At 33.6% G+C, this 20,958-nt stretch overlaps 1 protein-coding gene across 1 annotated transcript in view; it reads right to left on the bottom strand.

The window, feature by feature from the left end:
• The window catches only part of LOC116339893 (neuroligin-4, Y-linked), a 174,196-nt gene that overhangs the window by 7,991 nt on the left and 145,247 nt on the right, over positions 1 to 20,958 (bottom strand). Inside the window, exons 5-7 of the mRNA XM_031765976.1 lie at positions 20,421 to 20,609; positions 11,858 to 12,055; positions 190 to 432 (exon numbers count right to left, since the gene is read on the bottom strand). Of these exons, the coding sequence (XP_031621836.1) occupies positions 190 to 432; positions 11,858 to 12,055; positions 20,421 to 20,609 (630 nt within the window). The remainder of the gene's footprint in view (positions 1 to 189; positions 433 to 11,857; positions 12,056 to 20,420; positions 20,610 to 20,958) is intronic.

Genomic DNA, 20,958 nt, shown 5'->3' with positions numbered 1-20,958 from the left:
TCTCTCTCTCTCTCTCTCTCTCTCTCTCTCTCTCTCTCTCTCTCTGAGTGTGTGTGTTTTCTTGTCGATGTGTGTTGACTTCATTTAATAGTTTCATTCAAATGTGTATTGGTTAATGTGGAAAGTCATCGTTGTCGTTGGTTGGTTTCGTTTCACTGAATAATTTAACAATAGCCAAATTTAACTTACCGATAACAACACCATCGACACTCGGGCCAAATGCATTACCAAAATCGGGCTGATGTATTGGCGTTGATAGTAATTCATCGAGCGGCTTATCACGCAAGCATTTCATCAGTTGCGAGTAGGCTAGTTCCGGCGAACAGTTAACATGATGTGAAATAATGGCAGCATACTTAGCCGGATCGCTTACCATCGACCATGGCGCTAGGCCAGATCCCGATAGTAGCATTGCACGATGAAATAATAATCCTGTTGAACGAAACATTGAGGAAAAAAAAGAAAAGAAAATGAGAATATGATGAATAATTTTGATAGCTCATGAGTATCAAAACTCTAAATTTGTTTATTGAAATGTGTGGGGTATGTAAACTGCACAGGATCAAACAAATAACCAAAGTTAACCTCGATCCAAGCGGTATTCCGCAAAAGTTGCACTTTTCTGCTCCGCTTGTTTTATGCTAATTCATTCCGCCTCTTTAGATTGCTCTATCTCTTTCGACACAAGCACACCGATTTTTCAATCTATTTACATTTCATACAACATGTAATTTCAACAAACACTTTGTTTGTCATCCATTGATCGAATACTAACGGAAATTGATCAACGTTTTGCTATCCTCATCTTCTTTCAATCGATTCGCTCAATGAAACTGGATACCAAAATGACCCTTTCAAATTAATTAAATCCCTTTGTTGATTTTTTCAATTTCATTAGAAACTCTCTCGACATTCTTGTTAGCAAAGGTTCAAAAAGCAAAGATCATTCAGAGTTCATATTACATTAAAACCGAGAATATAAGCCAGAATTGCATTTGCGAACATTTTTTTATTTGTCGACTCTGTACACATCACATGGCACAGCAAAAACTCAACACAAATCCCGTGGAAAACAAACAATATGGATTGCATTGTGCAATGCAATTCTGTTTAATTTTCGTCGCCGCTTCAGTTTGTCGGCAACGGTCAGAGCAGCATGAACTAGCGCACCATATAATGGCGTTGGAAAAACAAAACTTGATGACGATAAACAACATATCGTGCACTCCAAGAACCATGCACATACGCGTAAAATGCATATTTAATTTTTATCTTTGGCCATTATATAGATATATATTTTTTTTTTTCTTTCATTTTCGTTCGTTCTCTCGGCCAACGTCTGCTCATAATATGAACCTTGTGCACAATGCAGCGACACCATAAAACATACGTTGACGCAGATTTCATACACAGAAACAACAACAAATACAAACATTGTAACTGAAAATTAAAAATAAATAAATAAACAAGCGAAGCATGAGATTCATTGTCCTTGGGTTTTCTACACGGTCATTCATTGTCAAATGAGTTTTCATATTTCGCTTTTTTTCTGTGCTTTTTTTTATTGCTCATTCCATTTCTCTCTCTCTTGCTCACTTTTTTTTCTGGCTTTTGTTTCGGGTGTGGTTTGGATCTTTTGAATGTATTTTCTAACGCTTCAGAATATGGAATCCTGTATGAGTGGATTTTTCATACAAAATAATTTGTTTGTTGTTTATGGAAGCCCATATGTTTTTCTCTATGTCTCGCTTCGAATTGAGGAAAAAAAGTGTCACTGCAAAAAAATGAAATGAAGCAAAGAATATCGCTCTACGTGAAATGATTAAACCCATTAAAATATCTCTGAATATGATTTTTTTTATTCGCACAAATACAATGTGCGTGTTGTTGTTGGTACAAGTGTAGATGTCAGTTCTGTGTTTGTTCGTTGAGCTTTCCGGTAATTTTATGCTCTTTCTCTCTCTCTCTTACCTATCCCTCTATCTATCTTGTATCACATATGCTCCGGTTAGTTATATGACTCATGCAACATGAATCGTATGGTTTGAAGGTATAAACGACGAAAACAAACAGAAAAACGTCGGAGGAAAAAATGTAAAAATGTAATGATAATAATAAAATCGCTATCACATCCGACAAAAGTACGTGACAGGATACGAACGCTTCGAAGGCAAAGCAAACTATAAATATGCATATATGTGTTAAAAGGGGCAGGCCTCAAGCTGAGGCGTTAAAAACTCGCAATCTGCAACACATTGCCGGAAAATCGAAATGAAAACCCAATGATAATAACAAGGAATAAAAAAAACGACTACAAAAAAACCGAGAAGCAAATATTTCTTGTATTTTTATTTATAACTCACCGCTTGGCAATGAATAAAATAAAGGAATGCAAAGCAAAAAACACCCTTCAATGCCAAAAAAAGATCCAAATAAACAAATGAACGAAAAGAAAACATGTTTCTTCGCATCCACATGATAATATATTCAAATGTTGAATGAAATGAGAAAAAAAAACCAAAAATAAATGAGAATAAAAAATTGTTTTGCTATAAGGAAATTCATAAATCACACAAGCCCAACTGAAGCACAGGCTAAAATATGCGAACGAGATAATTTGAACGCAAAAATAAGTATGCTGGCCATATATACATTAAACACACAAAAATTCCTGCTTTTTTGGATGGAATCTTAGATTTGTGCGCAGCTCTCATTACTAAATTTTTTGGGCTTTGGAAAAAATAAATTACAAAATGCAAATTTTGGTGGCAATGAACGGCAGCAAAAAAATGGCTACCGAAAAAAAGCTACTTTTTTCTACAATTTCAAGCCATTCACGTTTCATGTATGCCTTCCTTCCGTTTGTACTTTCCGCTTCGGCTCCGGCCATTTTGTACTCCGGCACCCCTTTTTTCGTATACCATTCTATAATTCATAAATTGTAGACGTTTCATGCCAAACAAATAAATTAATTTTTGTTATCCATTTTCAATTGAGCCGCAACGGGCATACATAGTACAATGTACAATTGTAAACGTGTTTTGGTAAATATATTCTTGTGTGTGTATGCGGTGAATGAATGCATAAAAATTGAAATCAATTTGAATGGCGCAATGAACGAAATAAAAAATAAATGCTTAATAAATTCGATTTCCGTTTCATTAATTTATTACCGATTCAGTGTTGTTATTGCAAAAGCCGTAGCCGGCAACACTGGTTTCCGGCACAGCAATTGTTAGGATTTATTGAATTTCATTTACATACTCGCACGCCTGAAATGCAGACGATGCATCAAACACTTGAAAACCAAAATACACACATACATGCGATGCGATTGAAAGACGGAAAACGAGTGTTGAATCATGAACAAAAAAAATTCCACCCACTCATTTGATACACTATGTGCATAAATACGTATTTTATATACAATCAGTTTTTTGAATGCAGTAAAATGCGATTAACTATGTTACTTTCATTGGCGCTGACATTACCAGATAGGTGCTTATCCAAATTAATTTCGAAATTGCATCCTATGTCTGAGTTGTGTGTATTCATTTACATGCACCGGAAATTCACCATTGAATTCATTTCTATGGTAAATGCAAAATTATTATTGCCGTTAACTGTTAATGGTTAACATTTGATGAAATCCACATTTTTTTCTGGCTCTAGACTTTTTTGAAATTTAATATAATTACAAATTGAGAATAATACCAGTAGGGAATTATAATTCAATATTTATCGAACTCATATTTTAGTTCTAGAAAGTAAATCCAAACTCTTAATTAATTAAATATTTCCATTAACTGTCAAAAAATACATAAAATCTCGCTTGAATAAATAATGAATATGAAAAGAATAAAAATGTCGGTTTTGATTTTGCGGGCTTTTGTGTTGACAACGTCGATTGTATTTCAACCAAATATGAGCGCGTATTTTATGTTAACCAACGTCAAATCTGGTAGTATTCGTGTTAATTTTTGATTACATTATAGCAACCAAAATTCATGAATTTCGGAGAAATAGGCAACATATTCAACTATATGTAGATGGAAAGATTGATATTTTTGTTCCAAATAATTCATTTGGGAATGATAATGTGTGACAAGAGTAGATTGTTTGAGGTGCTTGATGCACATATATCCAAATAAAGTCGATTTATACCACATCATTTAAAATAAATGCATGAATGTTTTCTATTTATTTAAATGTTGGTGATCAGCAGTTGCAACTAAATGAGTTAGGACTAAAATGACCTGTAATCTCAGTTGACAATAAAACAGCAACATGATTTTTTTTATTTAGAGTTTAGCATGGAGTTTAGCTATATAAATAAAATTTCATGTTTTATTGTCAATCGAGACTGCACGTTACTTAAATCCTAACCCATTCAATTTATTTGAATTTTGGTTAACATTCATTCGCATTAAATTTTATTCATGAATTAACGTTGAACCTCAAACAGAAGAATAACCAACATTTTCAATGTCCATGCTCCCACTTGGCACACATGTAAATGTTGCAGTGCAACGCGTTTTTATTCACTTTACCAGAGACTGTATCACAAAGCAATATATGTGAGAATTAGCGCTCTGAAGAGCACGAGTAGAGCTCGTATTTGGTGAGGAAAAAAATATGAAAAATTATGTTCAAAATCATAATATCACAGACAATATATTTAGCTGCCGTCATCTGGATATTTCAGCTCATCTGGATGCCGTCAGCAGATGATGCGACGTGAAAACAATAGAAGTGATTGTTATAGTAATACCAGTATATAACAAGCTTATATACCTATAACAATCACTTCTATTGTTTTCAGACAATATATTGAACTAACTGATCATTTGAACTGACAGTACGTTAGCCAGCTAAATGGACTAAAACAATAGAAGTTATTGTTATAATGAACAATCACGTCTATTAAAACAAGAAAAGTGATTCATCATTAAAACAATAACGTCTATTGTTTTAGCCCATTTAGCTGGCTAACCACTGTCAGCTCAACTGACCAGTTAATTCAATATATTGTCTGATTGTTTTCACTTCGTATCATCTGCTGACGATATCCAGATGAGCTGTAATATCCATATGACGACAGCTAAATATATTGTCTGTAATATGATCAATGTTTATTATTTTCTAACTTTTAAAACTCTGCTTCTCAGTTCTCCTTAGGCTCCTATTGCTCTGAACAGTCAATACAGTCTCTGGACTTAAAGTAGATAGAAGAAACACAAAATGGATGAATTCAGCGCATATATGCTAAATAAATTCATTGTATCGAAATACCTAAAATGCAATTGGATATATGAAACATAAACGTGTGAGTATCAAAAATTATTTTAAAAAACAGGCACAATTTTGACACATGTGTTCAGTTTAAATAAAGTCTTAGGTAAAATGGAACGTATCACTTTTAACACCTCAAAAACAATCGCCATCAATGAAGAGATTAAACGAAAAAAGTATAATTATGACCAAATTGTTAATGGTTTCGAAATAATATTGTACGTGCGACTGCATTTATAAAACATAAAATCCAAATCGCATTAGACGCCTTATGAAACTGATCATGTAATTAATGTCATTATTGAGGCATGCAACAGTACATTGAAAAATGGATCACACAAAATATCGGTAATATCGTACCTAAACACTATACTAAAATACAAAATTTCAAATTTTTCGAATTTCCTCCCGTATTATGAAACGAATTTGAATTTAAATTTGTAGTTAAATTTCCCATGAATATTTGTTCTATCTACAATTATTTGAAATCGCTGAGGTTTTCAAAATTCGAGAATGGCCATTTCGTTCGCTCAATTTTTGACTAATTGGAATCTTGAAATATGCGCAAATATATTTGGTTTTGGTATGATTCTAATTGAATCGCAACTGTGTTCGTACACTCTAGAAACCATACAAATCACAAATGTATGGTATTGTTGGAATTTCACCCGGCATATATACCATGTTACCGATGACGATCCAATGAATTTTATCCCGATGAATTGTGTGCGTTTTGCGTTCCATACAATCGAATGAACCAATTCGAGGTGTAAATTATAGAATGGAATTTTTTTACGAATAATAATAACAGGAATTGCAATCAACATTGAGTTGTGATGGTAACTAATTTTCAGTTCGGGAAAATTCACAGCTCAAAAACCCGAAATACATTACATATACATCGAGCGCTGGCGCCCGAGCATATATTGTGTGGCCAGTAAATGAAAAAAGTTTTAAACGAAAATTTACATAGAAATACAATTGAGAGAATGTTATACAAACATATGCATGGAGTGCAGCGACGAAAAGAGCATCACAAATACGCAATACCCCTAAACACTGACTGAACACGGCTATTCATCGTTGAATACACTTTTCTCATATATAGTAATAAAGTCATCTCGCATACGATGCAAAATATTTTCGGGTTAAATGAATTAAAACTTGATTTTATCGTAATGAAACGAAAGAGATCAAAATGCAAGCAACATCAATGTGGATGGTGAAAAAAGCGGGCAGATCAAAGTTTGAATTCAATTCATTAAAAAACATTTTAAAATGTCATTTTGCATGCATATAACATTTATGCAAAATTTTGTTTCATTTCATGAAGAGAAAATAAAATGTTGACAGTAACGAGAAATGTTGACAGTTGGGTGTTTTTGTTCGCATAGTAATATTACTATTGAAAGCATTAAAATTAATTTATTTCATCTCTATATAGACATTATCTTAAGAGATTTTATTTTTCAAACCGTATTAAAGTTCGTTCATTACGTGTCATTTTTGTGTCATACGCAAAGGACAAAATCAAATTTATTCAATTCCAACTGAATATTTGGTACATAAATAAATCATTGAACAACGATGTTCTCGGATTTTCAAATTCATCTACTAGCATAATTTAATTGGCTTGAATACACTGAGTTTTGAAAAATCATGTGAATTCTTATTAAATTCCGACCACCTCCATATTCAAACAGTGACCGGTTCGCGCATATTTCTATGCCTGATAGCTATGCTAAGCATAGCGGAGACGCAAGCCGCAACGCACCCGTCACCATTCGATTCGAGCTATATTGTATGCGCACGGTCGTCTGCAGAAACGAACATGTGTATTGTTCATATAGAGTGAACGGCGATGCGTCGGTTGCGTTTGCGGCTATGCTTGGCATATCTATGCTACCTAGCGAATTTAGGCAAGCATAGAAATATGCGCGAACCGGTCACTGTATTCAAAGAAATTATTTTTGTAAATAATTATAATTTGAGATTATTTGAACAAAGTTCTACGGATAAGCTTCACAGGAGATAAATTAAAATTCCAACGATCATCACAAATTCTGCGAAATTTTAAAACGTATTGTTAAAGCTTTCACGCACACACACCGAATGAATATAATAAAACTGTTGGAATCACCCGGAACGAAGCATTTTCTGCAATTTCCTATGATAAATGTGTGCTAAATGAAGGTATGGAAATTTTTTAAATGAATTGAGCTTATATTCATAATGCCAATATAAAGACATGCCACAGATTGCACATGCGATATCAATTGAAGCAGGAAAGCAAAAGCAGCTCGTATCAATACAGTGGAATGGAATAATAATAAATGGTGGTAGAGAGAATACGCCCAAGCAAAAAATAACAAAGAATAAACTTCGAAACCAATTCATTTATGACGATACGAGGGAAATGAGAGAGTCAAAATCGGTTTGGCTGTTTAACAATTTGCATATGTGTGAATCTCACACTGTGCAGAGGCTGTGGATCGGATGAGCTCGAGATTTAAATAATAATTCGTGATTCAGCTGAAGTTTGTGACACGGTAGATGAGTTTTGTACTTATTATGGTGGCAACGTTTCACTGTTATGTGATCCAGTCGCTTTACGTATCTTTTCTAGCAACTGTGACTGATTTCCATTGTGCATCGGCAGGTGTGCAAATTCGCTCGATGAAAATTCATTTTTCTTTCGTCAATTTTTCCCACACATTTTTTTCTCTCGCTCTCTCCAAATTGAAGTGACAATGCAAAAGATGATAAAATGATTGTAATAAAACACACATGTGTCATACGTGAATCTATTGTATTTGAATATACAACGAAAAATTACAAATCTATAGATACTATGACCGAGAAGGTGGGAAAGAGGGAGAGAGATAGAGGGAAAGAATAGTCTATTGTACAAATCGATATCATAGCAACGTGAGCCACACACTGGGAGTGATTTGATGGGTATTCCAATTTAGTAGATGTCGATACACACACACTTACCACCCCATTCCAAATCACACAACCGAGATAAATATACATAGACAGACCGAGAATTGGTTGCCTTAAGGTCGCACAATATTATTTATTGTGTGGATTTCCCTTCATCTCTCCCACTTTTATATTCTTTATTTCGCATCGTATCTTGGACATACATTGTGTCTCTAGTGAAAGATATGGAATGAACTTTTGTTTTTTTCTCGGAACTGTTCATTTATGTATTTCACACCCGGTTCACTTTATTAAAAGTCGTCTCCATATTGTGTATTTTCATGCATTTTCACCGCCATATTTTCATCAATCACTCACTGTGGTGGATGTGAAATCGTAAACAATGAAATACGCAGAAAACGAAGAAAAAAAAGTCTCGCATTGTATGTGTCTGGCCTATTTTTATGAGAAAAATGCACATTTATATTCAAATGATAGGCACGTCGTGCGTGTTCACAAAACTCCAATAATATATCAATCATCATCATTATTACTATGGCATTATTTTTGTAATCATCTTCATTATTTTTATATGATGTGATCATCGCCGCCCTAGTCATTGTCATTGTTTGTCTCATTTCTTTCAGAAAGATTCAAATCCAAATCTCTTTTCTCTTTTCAACAGCTGAATTTTTGTAAAAAAGAAACTGTCTTCACTAGAACTCAACATATTTTTATTGTATTAAATTCAAGTCTCATAATTTGCTACAATATCGATTCAGATGCAGCCGTAAAATGAATTAGAGCATTGTTGTTCACTGTGTTAAGGGATGACGGTCATTATGTTGTATCATTACACTCTTGAGCATAAAAAATGAGTGCAGAATGCTTGATTGTAGTTTTGATGGATCCATTGAATTCGATATCAATGGATGGTATAGTGTTTTTTGTCACTTGTTGAATGAAACGAATGGAGGAGCGAAATAGAGAGAGAGAGAAAAGCTTTCAGTTTGAAATCAACCCAACTATAAGATGAGTTATTTGTTCGAGTATATTTGTTGATAAGTTTTGCTCGATTGTGCTGAAAAGATTCATCGAGATCGGTTTGTATATATTTCGCAATATGCCTTAAAATATGCAATTTTTTTTTATTCAAGCAGAAGTTCGAGACTGGAATTATAAATGACAATTCTTATTTATGCACCTGGTTATTCTTCTCTCTCTCTCTCTCTCATTCTTTCTAATGGGAATGGAAATCCGTCATGTGATTGACATGAGTTGGAAGAAAGAGGCGACTGTCTATGTGCGATAGGTGAGTGAGTGTTTGTCACCGTATTTGTCACGATGTAAACTGCAATCGAGCGACAGAGTCATTTATTTTGCTTTTGTCATTGTTGAATTGGAATTGAAACACAATTCGAAATAATTGTACTGATCCAATGCGACATGGTTTGTTTCTTCGTTTCCATCGAGATGGATATATATAGAATGTTGTCATGGAATTGCATGAATGTTTCAATGATATTTGAATATGAATGAGTAAATCAAATATGGCACCATGAATGGAACAAGTGTGAAAAGCAAAGTGATGCTACGGCGATTTTAGAAATTCAGTTGTAAAAGACAAGATGTAAAATTTGATGGGGTTTTTCTCGTGCACCGAGCACGGGACAGTACTTCTTTGATATGAAGAGAGAGAGAGAACGGTTGAACGTATCACCCAAGAAAATGACGGCAACAACAACGAAAAAAGACAACGAATATGTATATAAAGAAGTACAGCAGATAAATGTCGATGTGAAATGTGCGGCGGGAACGAGGAGCGCAAAGAAATTGCGTGAAAAATAAATGAATATTGCGCGAGATACGGTTGCCACTTTTCATGCAACTCGGTGGCAGTGAAGCGCGAAGACAAACGACTAACTTTTGATGGTTTTTCAACCCATACATAAGCATAAGCACTTGCACTACCAACTATTTGCACTCTTTGTATACGGTGTGTAGTGAATTTCGGGTTTACCTTCAATGTAAGCGATTTGTAATAAGATTTTGCGTTAGTTTTCATCTTCCGTTCGCTCGAATTTTTTCATTCCATTTCAAACACATTTTTTTATCGTTTTACAGTCTTCTGTTGCATGATAAATGTTCAATTTTTCATGTGCATACCTAATTTGATGGTATCTTTTACTACCACACTCATACATGCCAAGTGAAAATTTTGCACGGAATAAGCAAGAGGAAAAATGAAAGCCATAAGAAGCTAACACCATTTTCTGTTGAAAAGTTGAAAAGGTGCAAGTATTGAAGTTGACTTCTTTGTCTACAATTTTGTTTCCGTGCTTCGGTGGCACAATACATGTGAGCAAAGATGAAAAATCAAATAAAAAGCTATGCCACAAGCACAGCACCGCATAAACTCAGACATACTCAATATTTATGTCTGTCTTTCTCAATGTGCGCGCACAGCGTATGTGGGAACTTTTTTGATTTTTAAGAATAACGGGTAAAATCAATCGTTGTAGTTATCATCTCGGCCCATTGAAATTTTTTGTAGTCGAATAAAAAACAAAATTTAAGTTCAAACTGTTTGTGATCGGTTGTCAAAGATTTTTGGTGCTTACATTTAAAGCAAGTGCAAGAGTACGTTCGACATCGAATTTACGTTAATTTTATCACAATACAAATGCATTCGCCAGCTTTTGGCATAGTTTTTACCGTTGACACAAACTTCATGACACATACGAAACTGTCAGTACTTTCGAAATGTAAGATAACCACTACTTTCTTTCTCATATCTGCATTTTCGCCCTACTTTGCTGATGAATTTCAGCCATATTAACGTCTGCTCGTGGCATACATTAATTTCAAGATGTATGAATATTGTTCTAACATCATACGTCTAATTTTTCGTTCTCAATTCTTTGCAGTTTGCACTTTTGAAACTATGTGAGCAAATGCATTTGCCATTTTATAGTGTGCCACATCTTTTTTCGACGTCGCACATTTAAAATCCAGCAAATTCATCTCATTTGTATTCTTCGCGTTCATGGCACATACACACGAGCGGAAACAGAGTCGAAAGAGAAGAACAAAAAAATGTGATCCATTCAAAAGTTCTACATAGGGTGCGAAGAGTGAAGAGAAAGAGATGTCGAAATCGATTCACGAACAGAAAACGACGATACGAAACGAAGTGCTTAAAAGAAGTTTTAAGTAAATGGATACATATATCATTACGTAAATGCGCTCATATGTAGCTTACTTCCGAATTCAATGGGTACACCTTTATATGCGAACACATTGAATGAAAGTGTTCGGTGCTGTAAAACTTTGCTCAAATGACAATTCATTGCCAACGATAACAATTCATTTTTCAAATTAGTTTTAATACGCTGATACTTATATAATACAAATTCAATATTCATTTTTGCAATTGTTACAAAACTGTTTCAAAGTACGCAGCAATGGCGTTATTCTTAACAGTAACATCTTCGAAAAAGTCCATTACAAGCTAAAGTAATGCATTATTCTGTGCAGTTCAACCCACGTTATTTGAAACTTAAATAGAATCATATTGATGAATATATTTTTTGTATTTTATTGGTTTGATGCTCTTCTTAATAAAATGCAATAAACTTACCTTCTGGCACTGCATTTGAAGTGCTTAAATAATGTACCAATGAAGCGCCCGTACCATGTCCTGCCAGTGTTACACTTTGTGGATCACCGCCAAAGGCGCCAATATTCTCTTGTAGCCAATGTAAAGCGGCAATGATGTCCATCAAACCATAATTTGCTGGAGCTCTGGCATTGCGATCAGTATTCGCATTCAAGAAACCTATAAAATGTGTATAGAAACCGAACAAAAAAATTACTACATATTCATAATGTATGTGCCAAATTAAAATTAAGAATTTTCAAGCACATCGAATTATCATCACAATTGCTGTTCATCTTAACCATATACTATATTTTCCGTTGGTATTTTATACTGTCGACATTTAATGGTCGAGAACTAAAAATACCGAATCATATATTGCTGTATGAATTTTCACATTTTAAATGTCATCGGCACTTTTCGTCAGTTCTATAATTCGTTGTCGTACATCTCAATGCAATTAAAATTGTGCGAACCTCTATTACCCTTGAAATGGTGATGGTGTGCGCACAAGCGTGCCAAACTACCAAACATAAATCACATTCAAAACACCACATTGTCGTTATTATTATTGCCTTTAACATCATAAAATACCCAATTTTAAAGCAATAAAGAAGCAAATTACTCGCATTGCACGTAGCATCAGAATATTTTTTGGCTACAATTCCAGCATTGATATACTTTTTTTTTCGAGCCCATACACGCGTATTTCTTAGCCTGCTTTACAATTCTTTTTTTTTCCTCGATGGCAAATTTTATTATATTTTTCTACTTTGCACTCTCATTTGTCGCGTTTTAATTCTGCTTTTAATGGTTGCGTACAAAGCACATTTACATTTTTAATTATACGCCATATTGTAAAATTATAAAACGTGTTATTATAAAACAATCGTTAAAAATTACAGCGACAGCAGCATTGATTGGAACGACAACAACACTAAGGCGACACTTCAAAATTTAACAAAAACCATCAAACGAACGCTGCGTCATTGTATTGTAAGTGGGTAATTGGTATCATATTCATGTTAGTCATTTTAACCATTTCTCAAAATCGATGCATTTAACAACAATGTGGACATTTTAGTATTTTCAATAAATTATTCATTGTCCGTCTTTTTTCTTTCGTATACTCTTCATATGATAAAATTAGAGAAACATATTTTTACACTGAAATTTCATATTCTTGTATAATCAATTTTGATCGGAGTGGAATGAAACACTCATTTTTACTAAGATTGTTTGAGAAAAAATTCCTCCGATTTGCCAAGGGGCTTTTTAATTGTCGGATGGACCTCCCTCCTTAAATTTCCACCGTGCCCATATATGAATTGTATTATAATAAATAATATGAAATTGTCATATATGTGATTGACATATTAGGACACACGATCCAATAATAATAGAGTTTTATTTTCTTTAATTTTAATATTAATTAGTAATTTCATGGTGTTTTTTACTGGTTCGACGTCTAGTATAAATCAAATTAACGCACATGTCAAAAGCACAAATTTGCTTCTCATTTTTTAATTAAATTTTAATGCATTTTTTGTACGTGTCAACAAAGGTTCTAAGCTAACATTCTAATTATTATCGTCATAATAGATTAATATGGATATAATAATGGATGTTATTAAAAGCATTCACAAGAGAAAAATTGAAATAAATGGAGATCGCAAACCCAAATTCAATAAATATATTTCAGTAGAATTTGTGTATTATTGAATTGATAAATTGAATCGATAGGGAAGGATCACTTTAAAATTTAAATGAGACAAATAAACAGATAAACGAGAGAATTTAAAAAGTGTGTGAGATTCGATATGAACTCAATATTTAATACATATTGATGAAAACAAATAGAATTCGGTTAGAATTCATTTTGCGAAAACTCATCTCTTCCAATGTATCTCGTCCAACATTTAAAGTCATCTTGGAATTTCTTGTTATCTCAATTTCTTTTTTCAAACTCAAGATATGTAACATGAATGTTGACATTTTTCTGTCCCAATGTGCTATTTCTAAACATGAAAAAAAGATCACGGCCTTATTTAGAACCACGAAAGAGAAAAAGAATATGTTGGTCGTTTGAAAAGGTTAATATTTATGTAATTTCCCAAGAGCCGTTTAGCGTTCTTGTGTGCAAAGACGTTTTGTTTAGAACGACAAAAAAACCTGAATCAACTCAGACAGAAAAACCATACGCATTGATGTGTACATTCCGATAGCTCAATGAGTCTGAACATTGTGCTTCATTTGGTTTTTGTTTGACTCTATTAAATGGACATTGGTTGATTTGGAAATATCTTTACCTAAAGATTTATATTAACGAGATGAATGGGAACAACCTTTACATAAATCGACAAAGGACATTTGAAATGTATTTTAATCCTATGCCCATTCTCTCTCTCTCGCTTCCCCACTGCTGTGCATTATTTATCCAATTCACATTTAACAGGCACTTCACTTGGAAATCAATGGAATGCTGAAATTGAACAGACAGTATTTAAAAGAGTCAAATGTTTGATAGGCCACTTCAATTTGGTGACTGAATTTCTAACAAAATGCTCAAATAGAATTTGAATGAATTGAGCCACATAATGATTTTATTTTTGCAATTTAAATGCTGTCGACTGAATAATTCACTGGAGAATATATAAATATATAGAAATGTATACTGTTCGAGGAAGGGAACAATCTAATGGAATTGAGGTAAAAGCTCGTTACCGATGTCGAGACGCCGACTGCGGATTATATATATCATGAGATGTTTAATATGATTTTGGTAAATCATAAATAAATAGATGGAGAATGTTGATGTGAAATTTATCGCATTGAGTTGTCGCAAAATCAACCCGTGAATTCATTGTTTCAATGATTTTTGGTGAATCGTTTATTTACCGTTATTCTCATATCGTTGTTCGTCGTTCAACTGCCAATCTTATACAAATATTTGAATTGACGGTTTTACAAGTTTACATACTACCGCCAAAGCGTATTTCTCCCAAAACCACTTTTTCACGTTACATACTGCCATTTGACAGAAGCATATTTATGTTTGCATGAAATTTTTATCATTCTGGTTTTTTGCACTCTAAATGAAAATTGATTGAAAACATATTAAACGTCAATATTTTTTTTTTGATAGAAAAGGTAAAATGGAAACATTTTATTTTATTTTATGCTCTGTTTTTGTTGTTGTTTCTTGCTTGACTTGATGGTGAACCTCGAGAAATCACAATTTGATGCCTGAATATAAATACATTCGACAACAAAATGGCTTTTAATATGATGAGAAACGTGACATTTCACATTGATTTGGTTTGCAGTAACCGATTTTCTTATCAAGAATTATTTTTTTACCGTTTTTCAATCTATTTTAATCTTCTTCCAACAAAATTGTATTAAAACAAACACATACATTTCGGTTAAAACTTCGCAGAAATACAAAAACAATTTGTCATGAATATATCTTAAATCAGCACGAACGTCAATGAAATGAAGAAAAGGGTATTGCCCAATGTGATTTGATTAACTTTAAAATGCGCATCATAAATAAAATTTTATAACTATTAATAAGATGAGCAGATTTCTAAAAAATCATAATTTTATTAAAAAAGAAACATCGAAAAATAATTCTCTATAAAACAAACATTGACAGACTTGATGATAATGAAAATCATAAGAAAAAAGAAACTATAACGATCATTCGATTGCATTAGAATGAGTGAGAACAAAAAAAATCGAATTCTTCAACCAATCAAATAACAAACCGAATAGTCAAGGTTAACATTGATTTAATGAAAGTTTTCTCCATAAATTCCCATGAAATGTGCAAATGGTACATGACATAATTGGAATGTTCGAAATAGGATGTTGGCAATCGATTTCTGACGCCAACTCTTTTGCAAATCTCCTTCCAACCGTCAATCAATGAATAAAGTTCCAATTCAACAATGTAATGGAAATCGTTCATGAAACACACGGCGTCAGCAATAAATGTAATAACACACATTGGATGCGATAACGATAGCAAAGAAAAAGACGAAAAGGGAAAGAGTGAACGAGCAAAAAATAATAATAGAGATTGTGGCACAGTTTGCCAGTAATTGGAACAAGTCAATAAAATTTTCTTTTGATTCACCGTTCGTTCACTTCAATCATGCTGATTAGAAGCGTAAGCTAGTGTTATTGACGCAACGACAAGATATAAAGAAAATTGATTCTAATTACATTGCAAACTTATACAAGCAATTTTTTTTCTGTTCGTTTCGTTGCAAAAGTAACTTATGCCTAATTACAGAAAATATTTATATAAATCTCTTAAGACGACAATCTGTTCGCACCGTTATTTCCATGCTAATGTGTAAGGAAAAAGTGGCAATTTTTTTGTGTGTGTTCTCTCAAGGGAAGTTTTGTAAAATATGCAAAGAAAATGTATCAACATTGTTTGTTTTAATTTTCCACTCTATCTGTTATATATGTAGCGTGACATCGGAAGCAAAATATCCAACAAATCCGGAAACAGCGGGAGGATTTGAGACGAAAAAAAAGATAAGCAAAGAAAGCGGAGTGTGTAAGTTATGCTTGTGCACAGGCATTAAGTTGTTGCCGAGTTGAAATGAGCTTATTGCAGAGAAGAAATATATGCGTATGTGCCGAATTAAAGTTTATGCACAAATGTGAAGCTCATGTTGTTCTGACAAGCGCATGAAATATTTTTACATAATTCTTTCTGTATTTATTTGCTCATTTTAGTCGTATACGTATGTATATGGATATATGTGTGGGTTGGATGCTGTGTGCAATAAAATGTGATGACGCCATGAATAATTATTATTATTTGTGTTGAAAATGTAATTAAATTTAGACATTTTGCTTACATTCCGGGATATGCTACATTGCAAAATAAACATACTGTTAACTCATGTGTCTTGTGCTGTGATGAAAGTTGTTTAATCCAAGCCATTTCACGCATTTCAAACGGTGCTAAGTGAAAAGCACTCGGCGAGCACAAACTACGGCTTGACTGTAAAACGACAACAACTGAATTGAAGTTTTGCTTAAATCTTTAACTAAAACACACGTACAGTAGATTCATAAGTTTTACTTATTTTCGCACCGAATTGCTGTCTGTCAGAAAACATGCATTCAAATTTCCCATGAGAATTATTAAGTCGTCAAAATGCCGCCAACGTTCAATCTCAATTCGGTTCGTGCGATTTAAATGAAAAAGAAGAAGAAGAAGACGCGCGCTGCTCATCACACGCCAAGTCTAGCAAGTTTACGAAAATTCATCCAAAGTTCGGCATGTGTTTTAATTGAGAGTGATTCATTCAGTACCAGACTGTCAATCTGACTTTTTTTGGTTGTTGTTAGTTTTTGTTTGTTCGCTCATTAGTGTTTGATGGCTCTAGTTCTATTTTACACACCCCGAAAAAAACATTTCGCACAATAATGCGATAAGTATCTCATTACTTGTACTAAGTATCCGAAACGGAAACAATTAATCAATGTTGTGAGGCGTTCAAGGTTGGCCATTGCATGCAAATTTGTAATGTGAGGTGAACCAGGCAGGCAGACAATTGAAAAAGTGAAGCCAAACTGTTGCACATACACTATATATTCGATTAGCTCTACCCTTCTCCGGCACTTGCATTGCTTGTTTAAATTGACTATTTGAGTGAAATGTGTTTGTTTGCCTCTCAGCCAGAACGTAATTTTGTATGCATCGTTCTCACCAAGACATATCATGGAAATTTGCATATAAATTATTCACAATTTACATACGACACAACCATAAAATATGCTCAACCTCGATGTTGTCTCTACAACAACAACATCACCAGCACAAGCAACACATTTTATGTACTTCCACACACTTATGAAATATAAACAGAACTAAAGCAATTGACAGAAAGAATGAAAGAAAGAAAAGTACGAGAAACTCAATGCCTTCATATAATGATAAGAAATGGAACACACACAGAGAGACACTCCTGTGCGTACGCTCAATTTTCTTCATTCACATGCAAATCATCCAATAAACACTTTCATTCAACTAGTCAAAATGAAAGCAGAACTATTTGAATTGCTGCTGCCATTTATGCTGCAACCGAGAAAATGTGTGTGCCTGAGCGCACATAATGCCTGTGCACAACACGACCGAAATGAAAATATTTCCTTATAATTACAGTAAAAACCGCAAGGGAGCCGTCAGGCCGTCAGACAACATTTCAACAGCTACTTGATGTGAGAAATGAAGTTTTTTTCAAATCGAAAACTGACATTTATATTTCTCTAGTGAACGGTGAAAACTTTTCAAAGAAAGCGTTTCCAATTTAATGAACAATGATTATAATATTTTAGTTATACGTATGCTGTTTAAATAAATAATCGATTATATTGTGCTGGGGATTAATTCAAAAATGAATTGCTCGTTTTTATTTTTTTTGCCATGCAATTTCTAATGCATAAGTCCTTCCATTAGTTAATCGGTGAAATCTCTGTGGTACACATTCAAATTGCCGGCATAATATTTAAATATTGATGGCAAATAATCGACTTCATGAAACTATAATCTTTGTCATCATCGAATGTCGTCAAGCTTTATAGAATTTAATCGTTTGATACATATATTATGTCGTTCGTTGAGCACGATAATCATCGTTCGGTGCCAAAAGCGCCAATGTAGACATCGAAAATACGAAAATAGAACTGTTTATTTGCGGTAAAACTGGGCTGATCAGTCAGCTCAGAATATTGTCTGCAAATATACATAAGTCGTCACGGATGGCTAGAAATTATAAATGAACGTCTCGTTGCAGTATTGGTATATGTAGTACAAAAGTGACTTTAAGAGCATATGCTGTGGGTGCGCTTATTTCTACCCTCTTCTCATAATACAGAAATTTTATTTCTTTTTTTTTGCTTTTCCTGTTATACGGACTGCATTCTGTAGACGATACCAGAGAAAAAGATTATAATATTCCCATAACTGGGTTGAAATTCTTTGCATAGCCGTGGCGCATATGCACGTACACAGTATACACTATATAATTGAAGAAGAAAATACAACCGATGATTCCCACGATGATGTTTTCCAGCAACGGAGTTTTATTTTCAACAAAATAAAACATTTGTGGCGGTTTATTTTGTGTTCGTATAAATTAAATAATATTAAGATGAGCATTAATTAATTGAAAATGCTGTTCCCATACATAATTTATAACATAATGTATGTGATTAAAGTGATGATGGGATGGTGCATATGATTGAAATAACTATTATAAATCCAAATGATTTGTGTTCAATGAATCAATATAATGTTACAATGATTCATTTTATGTTGTATTGAACAAATGAGCAAATTGATTTTTCCCCTTTAAATTCCAACCAATTTATTTCTGATTGGATTGCGTAAATTTGTCATTGACCGCAAACGCCAGTGAAATAGTGATAGGAAAAGCGTGATGGAGGTAGCGAGAGATATAAATTGAAATGTGATTGAGCATCGCATTCCACACATACAGTATCAGATACACAGGTGTAAGATAATTGGTATACGTTACAATTTTCCACAAGAATGCAATCAATGCGATGCAAACGCAATTAATGTTTTAAGTAATTATACAAACACACACACATACATACATACAAAAATATCTCGAATACCAATTTTAAGTCGATTCATCTTTGCAGATAATTTGGTCGAGATTCTTAGATTGAAATTAGCTTCAACCTTTAATCGTGATCTATGTCTCTTTTTTATTCTTTGTTCGATAATAATATTTCATTAGTTTAAATCTTTTGTTTGATATTTGTTGTGTCAATATGTGAACGTCGCCTTGTGAGCAAGTGTTGGCAATAAATTCCGGTAATTCCGAATTGAGGGAAGGGTAAATACTTGAATATATTTAGCATTTCACGCTCAACTGAACGGCGATTATCCAAAGAATTTGCTCGTCAAAGGAGTCATTGTGTACTCTACAACAGGATTCCACGGTGAAAAGAGAAAAAGAGAGGGAGAGCGGTCTTCATGGAGAAATAGTGGTATAGTAATGACGGCGTGCAATAATGGCAAACGAATTAAATAAACGACTTTGAACCTGCAAATAAAACATGCAGTAATGCTGCAAAGCACTTATATCGACACATTCATCCAATTGAAATGTATTTGTGCTACTGCTATAGCCACAGGCGGTTTATGTTGTATCCAAGAATGGTTCTGACTATCGTGCTTTTTCCTACCTTACATGTAGAAACTTGTGTATATAAGAACGTTCATAATTACGGTTAACTTTATGTGTGTATTCGAGGTGTTAATTTATGATGTAAAAAGTGTTGGTAAATTTGAAGAAAATCGTAATTCCAATGTTTTCATACATAATAAAAGATACCTTTCTCAACATAAAATCTATTGCGAAAAAACATTGGATCGACTCTATGCAATGCTAGATGACGACCCAATGGAAATACCAACATCAGTATGGTGTATTCAACAACACAGCGCATGAAACATGATGAAAAAAAGGTCAATTTATCTTACCTAATATTCCTAAGCGATAATTAATAGTAACAACTAATATTTGTCCGTAGGAAGCTAGAACTGAACCGTCGTATGGATTGCCGCTATTCCATTCGTATGATTCGCCATGTACAAAAACCATCACTGGATATTTGGTTGGATTTGTGCTGCTGCCGCTGTTTCCACTGCTGCTGCTATCTCTGGAACCAACTGTATAACAAAAACAAACAAGAGAAGAAATGAAGATGGAACAAAAAAATAATACAAACATTAGCCAAAATGAAGTAATGTCGTACTATAATAAGGTTTTGTTGAAAGAGATTTATATTAAGTTACTAAATCGGTTTCGTTTAACGCGTCTCAAAATCTCTACAATGTACAGTGTATTTTGTCTACATTTTGTCAATTTGAGTGGTGTCCGATATGGTATACTTTTATACATCCAATCTCAATGTGTCTGTATGCTTTGTCATTCGCTTAGAACTAAACAGTTTGCGTCTATTTGTCAATCGATGAATGAGTTTGTCATTGAGTGATGGTGAATAAACAAAATGCTGGG

This window comes from Contarinia nasturtii, unplaced genomic scaffold (genome assembly GCF_009176525.2).
Source record: "Contarinia nasturtii isolate CC-2019 unplaced genomic scaffold, AAFC_CNas_1.1 Cnas_scaffold_533, whole genome shotgun sequence".
NCBI classification, from domain to species: domain Eukaryota; kingdom Metazoa; phylum Arthropoda; class Insecta; order Diptera; family Cecidomyiidae; genus Contarinia; species Contarinia nasturtii.
The sequence above is the reverse complement of the archived record's forward strand: the minus strand, read 5'-3'. Positions and strand labels throughout refer to the sequence as shown.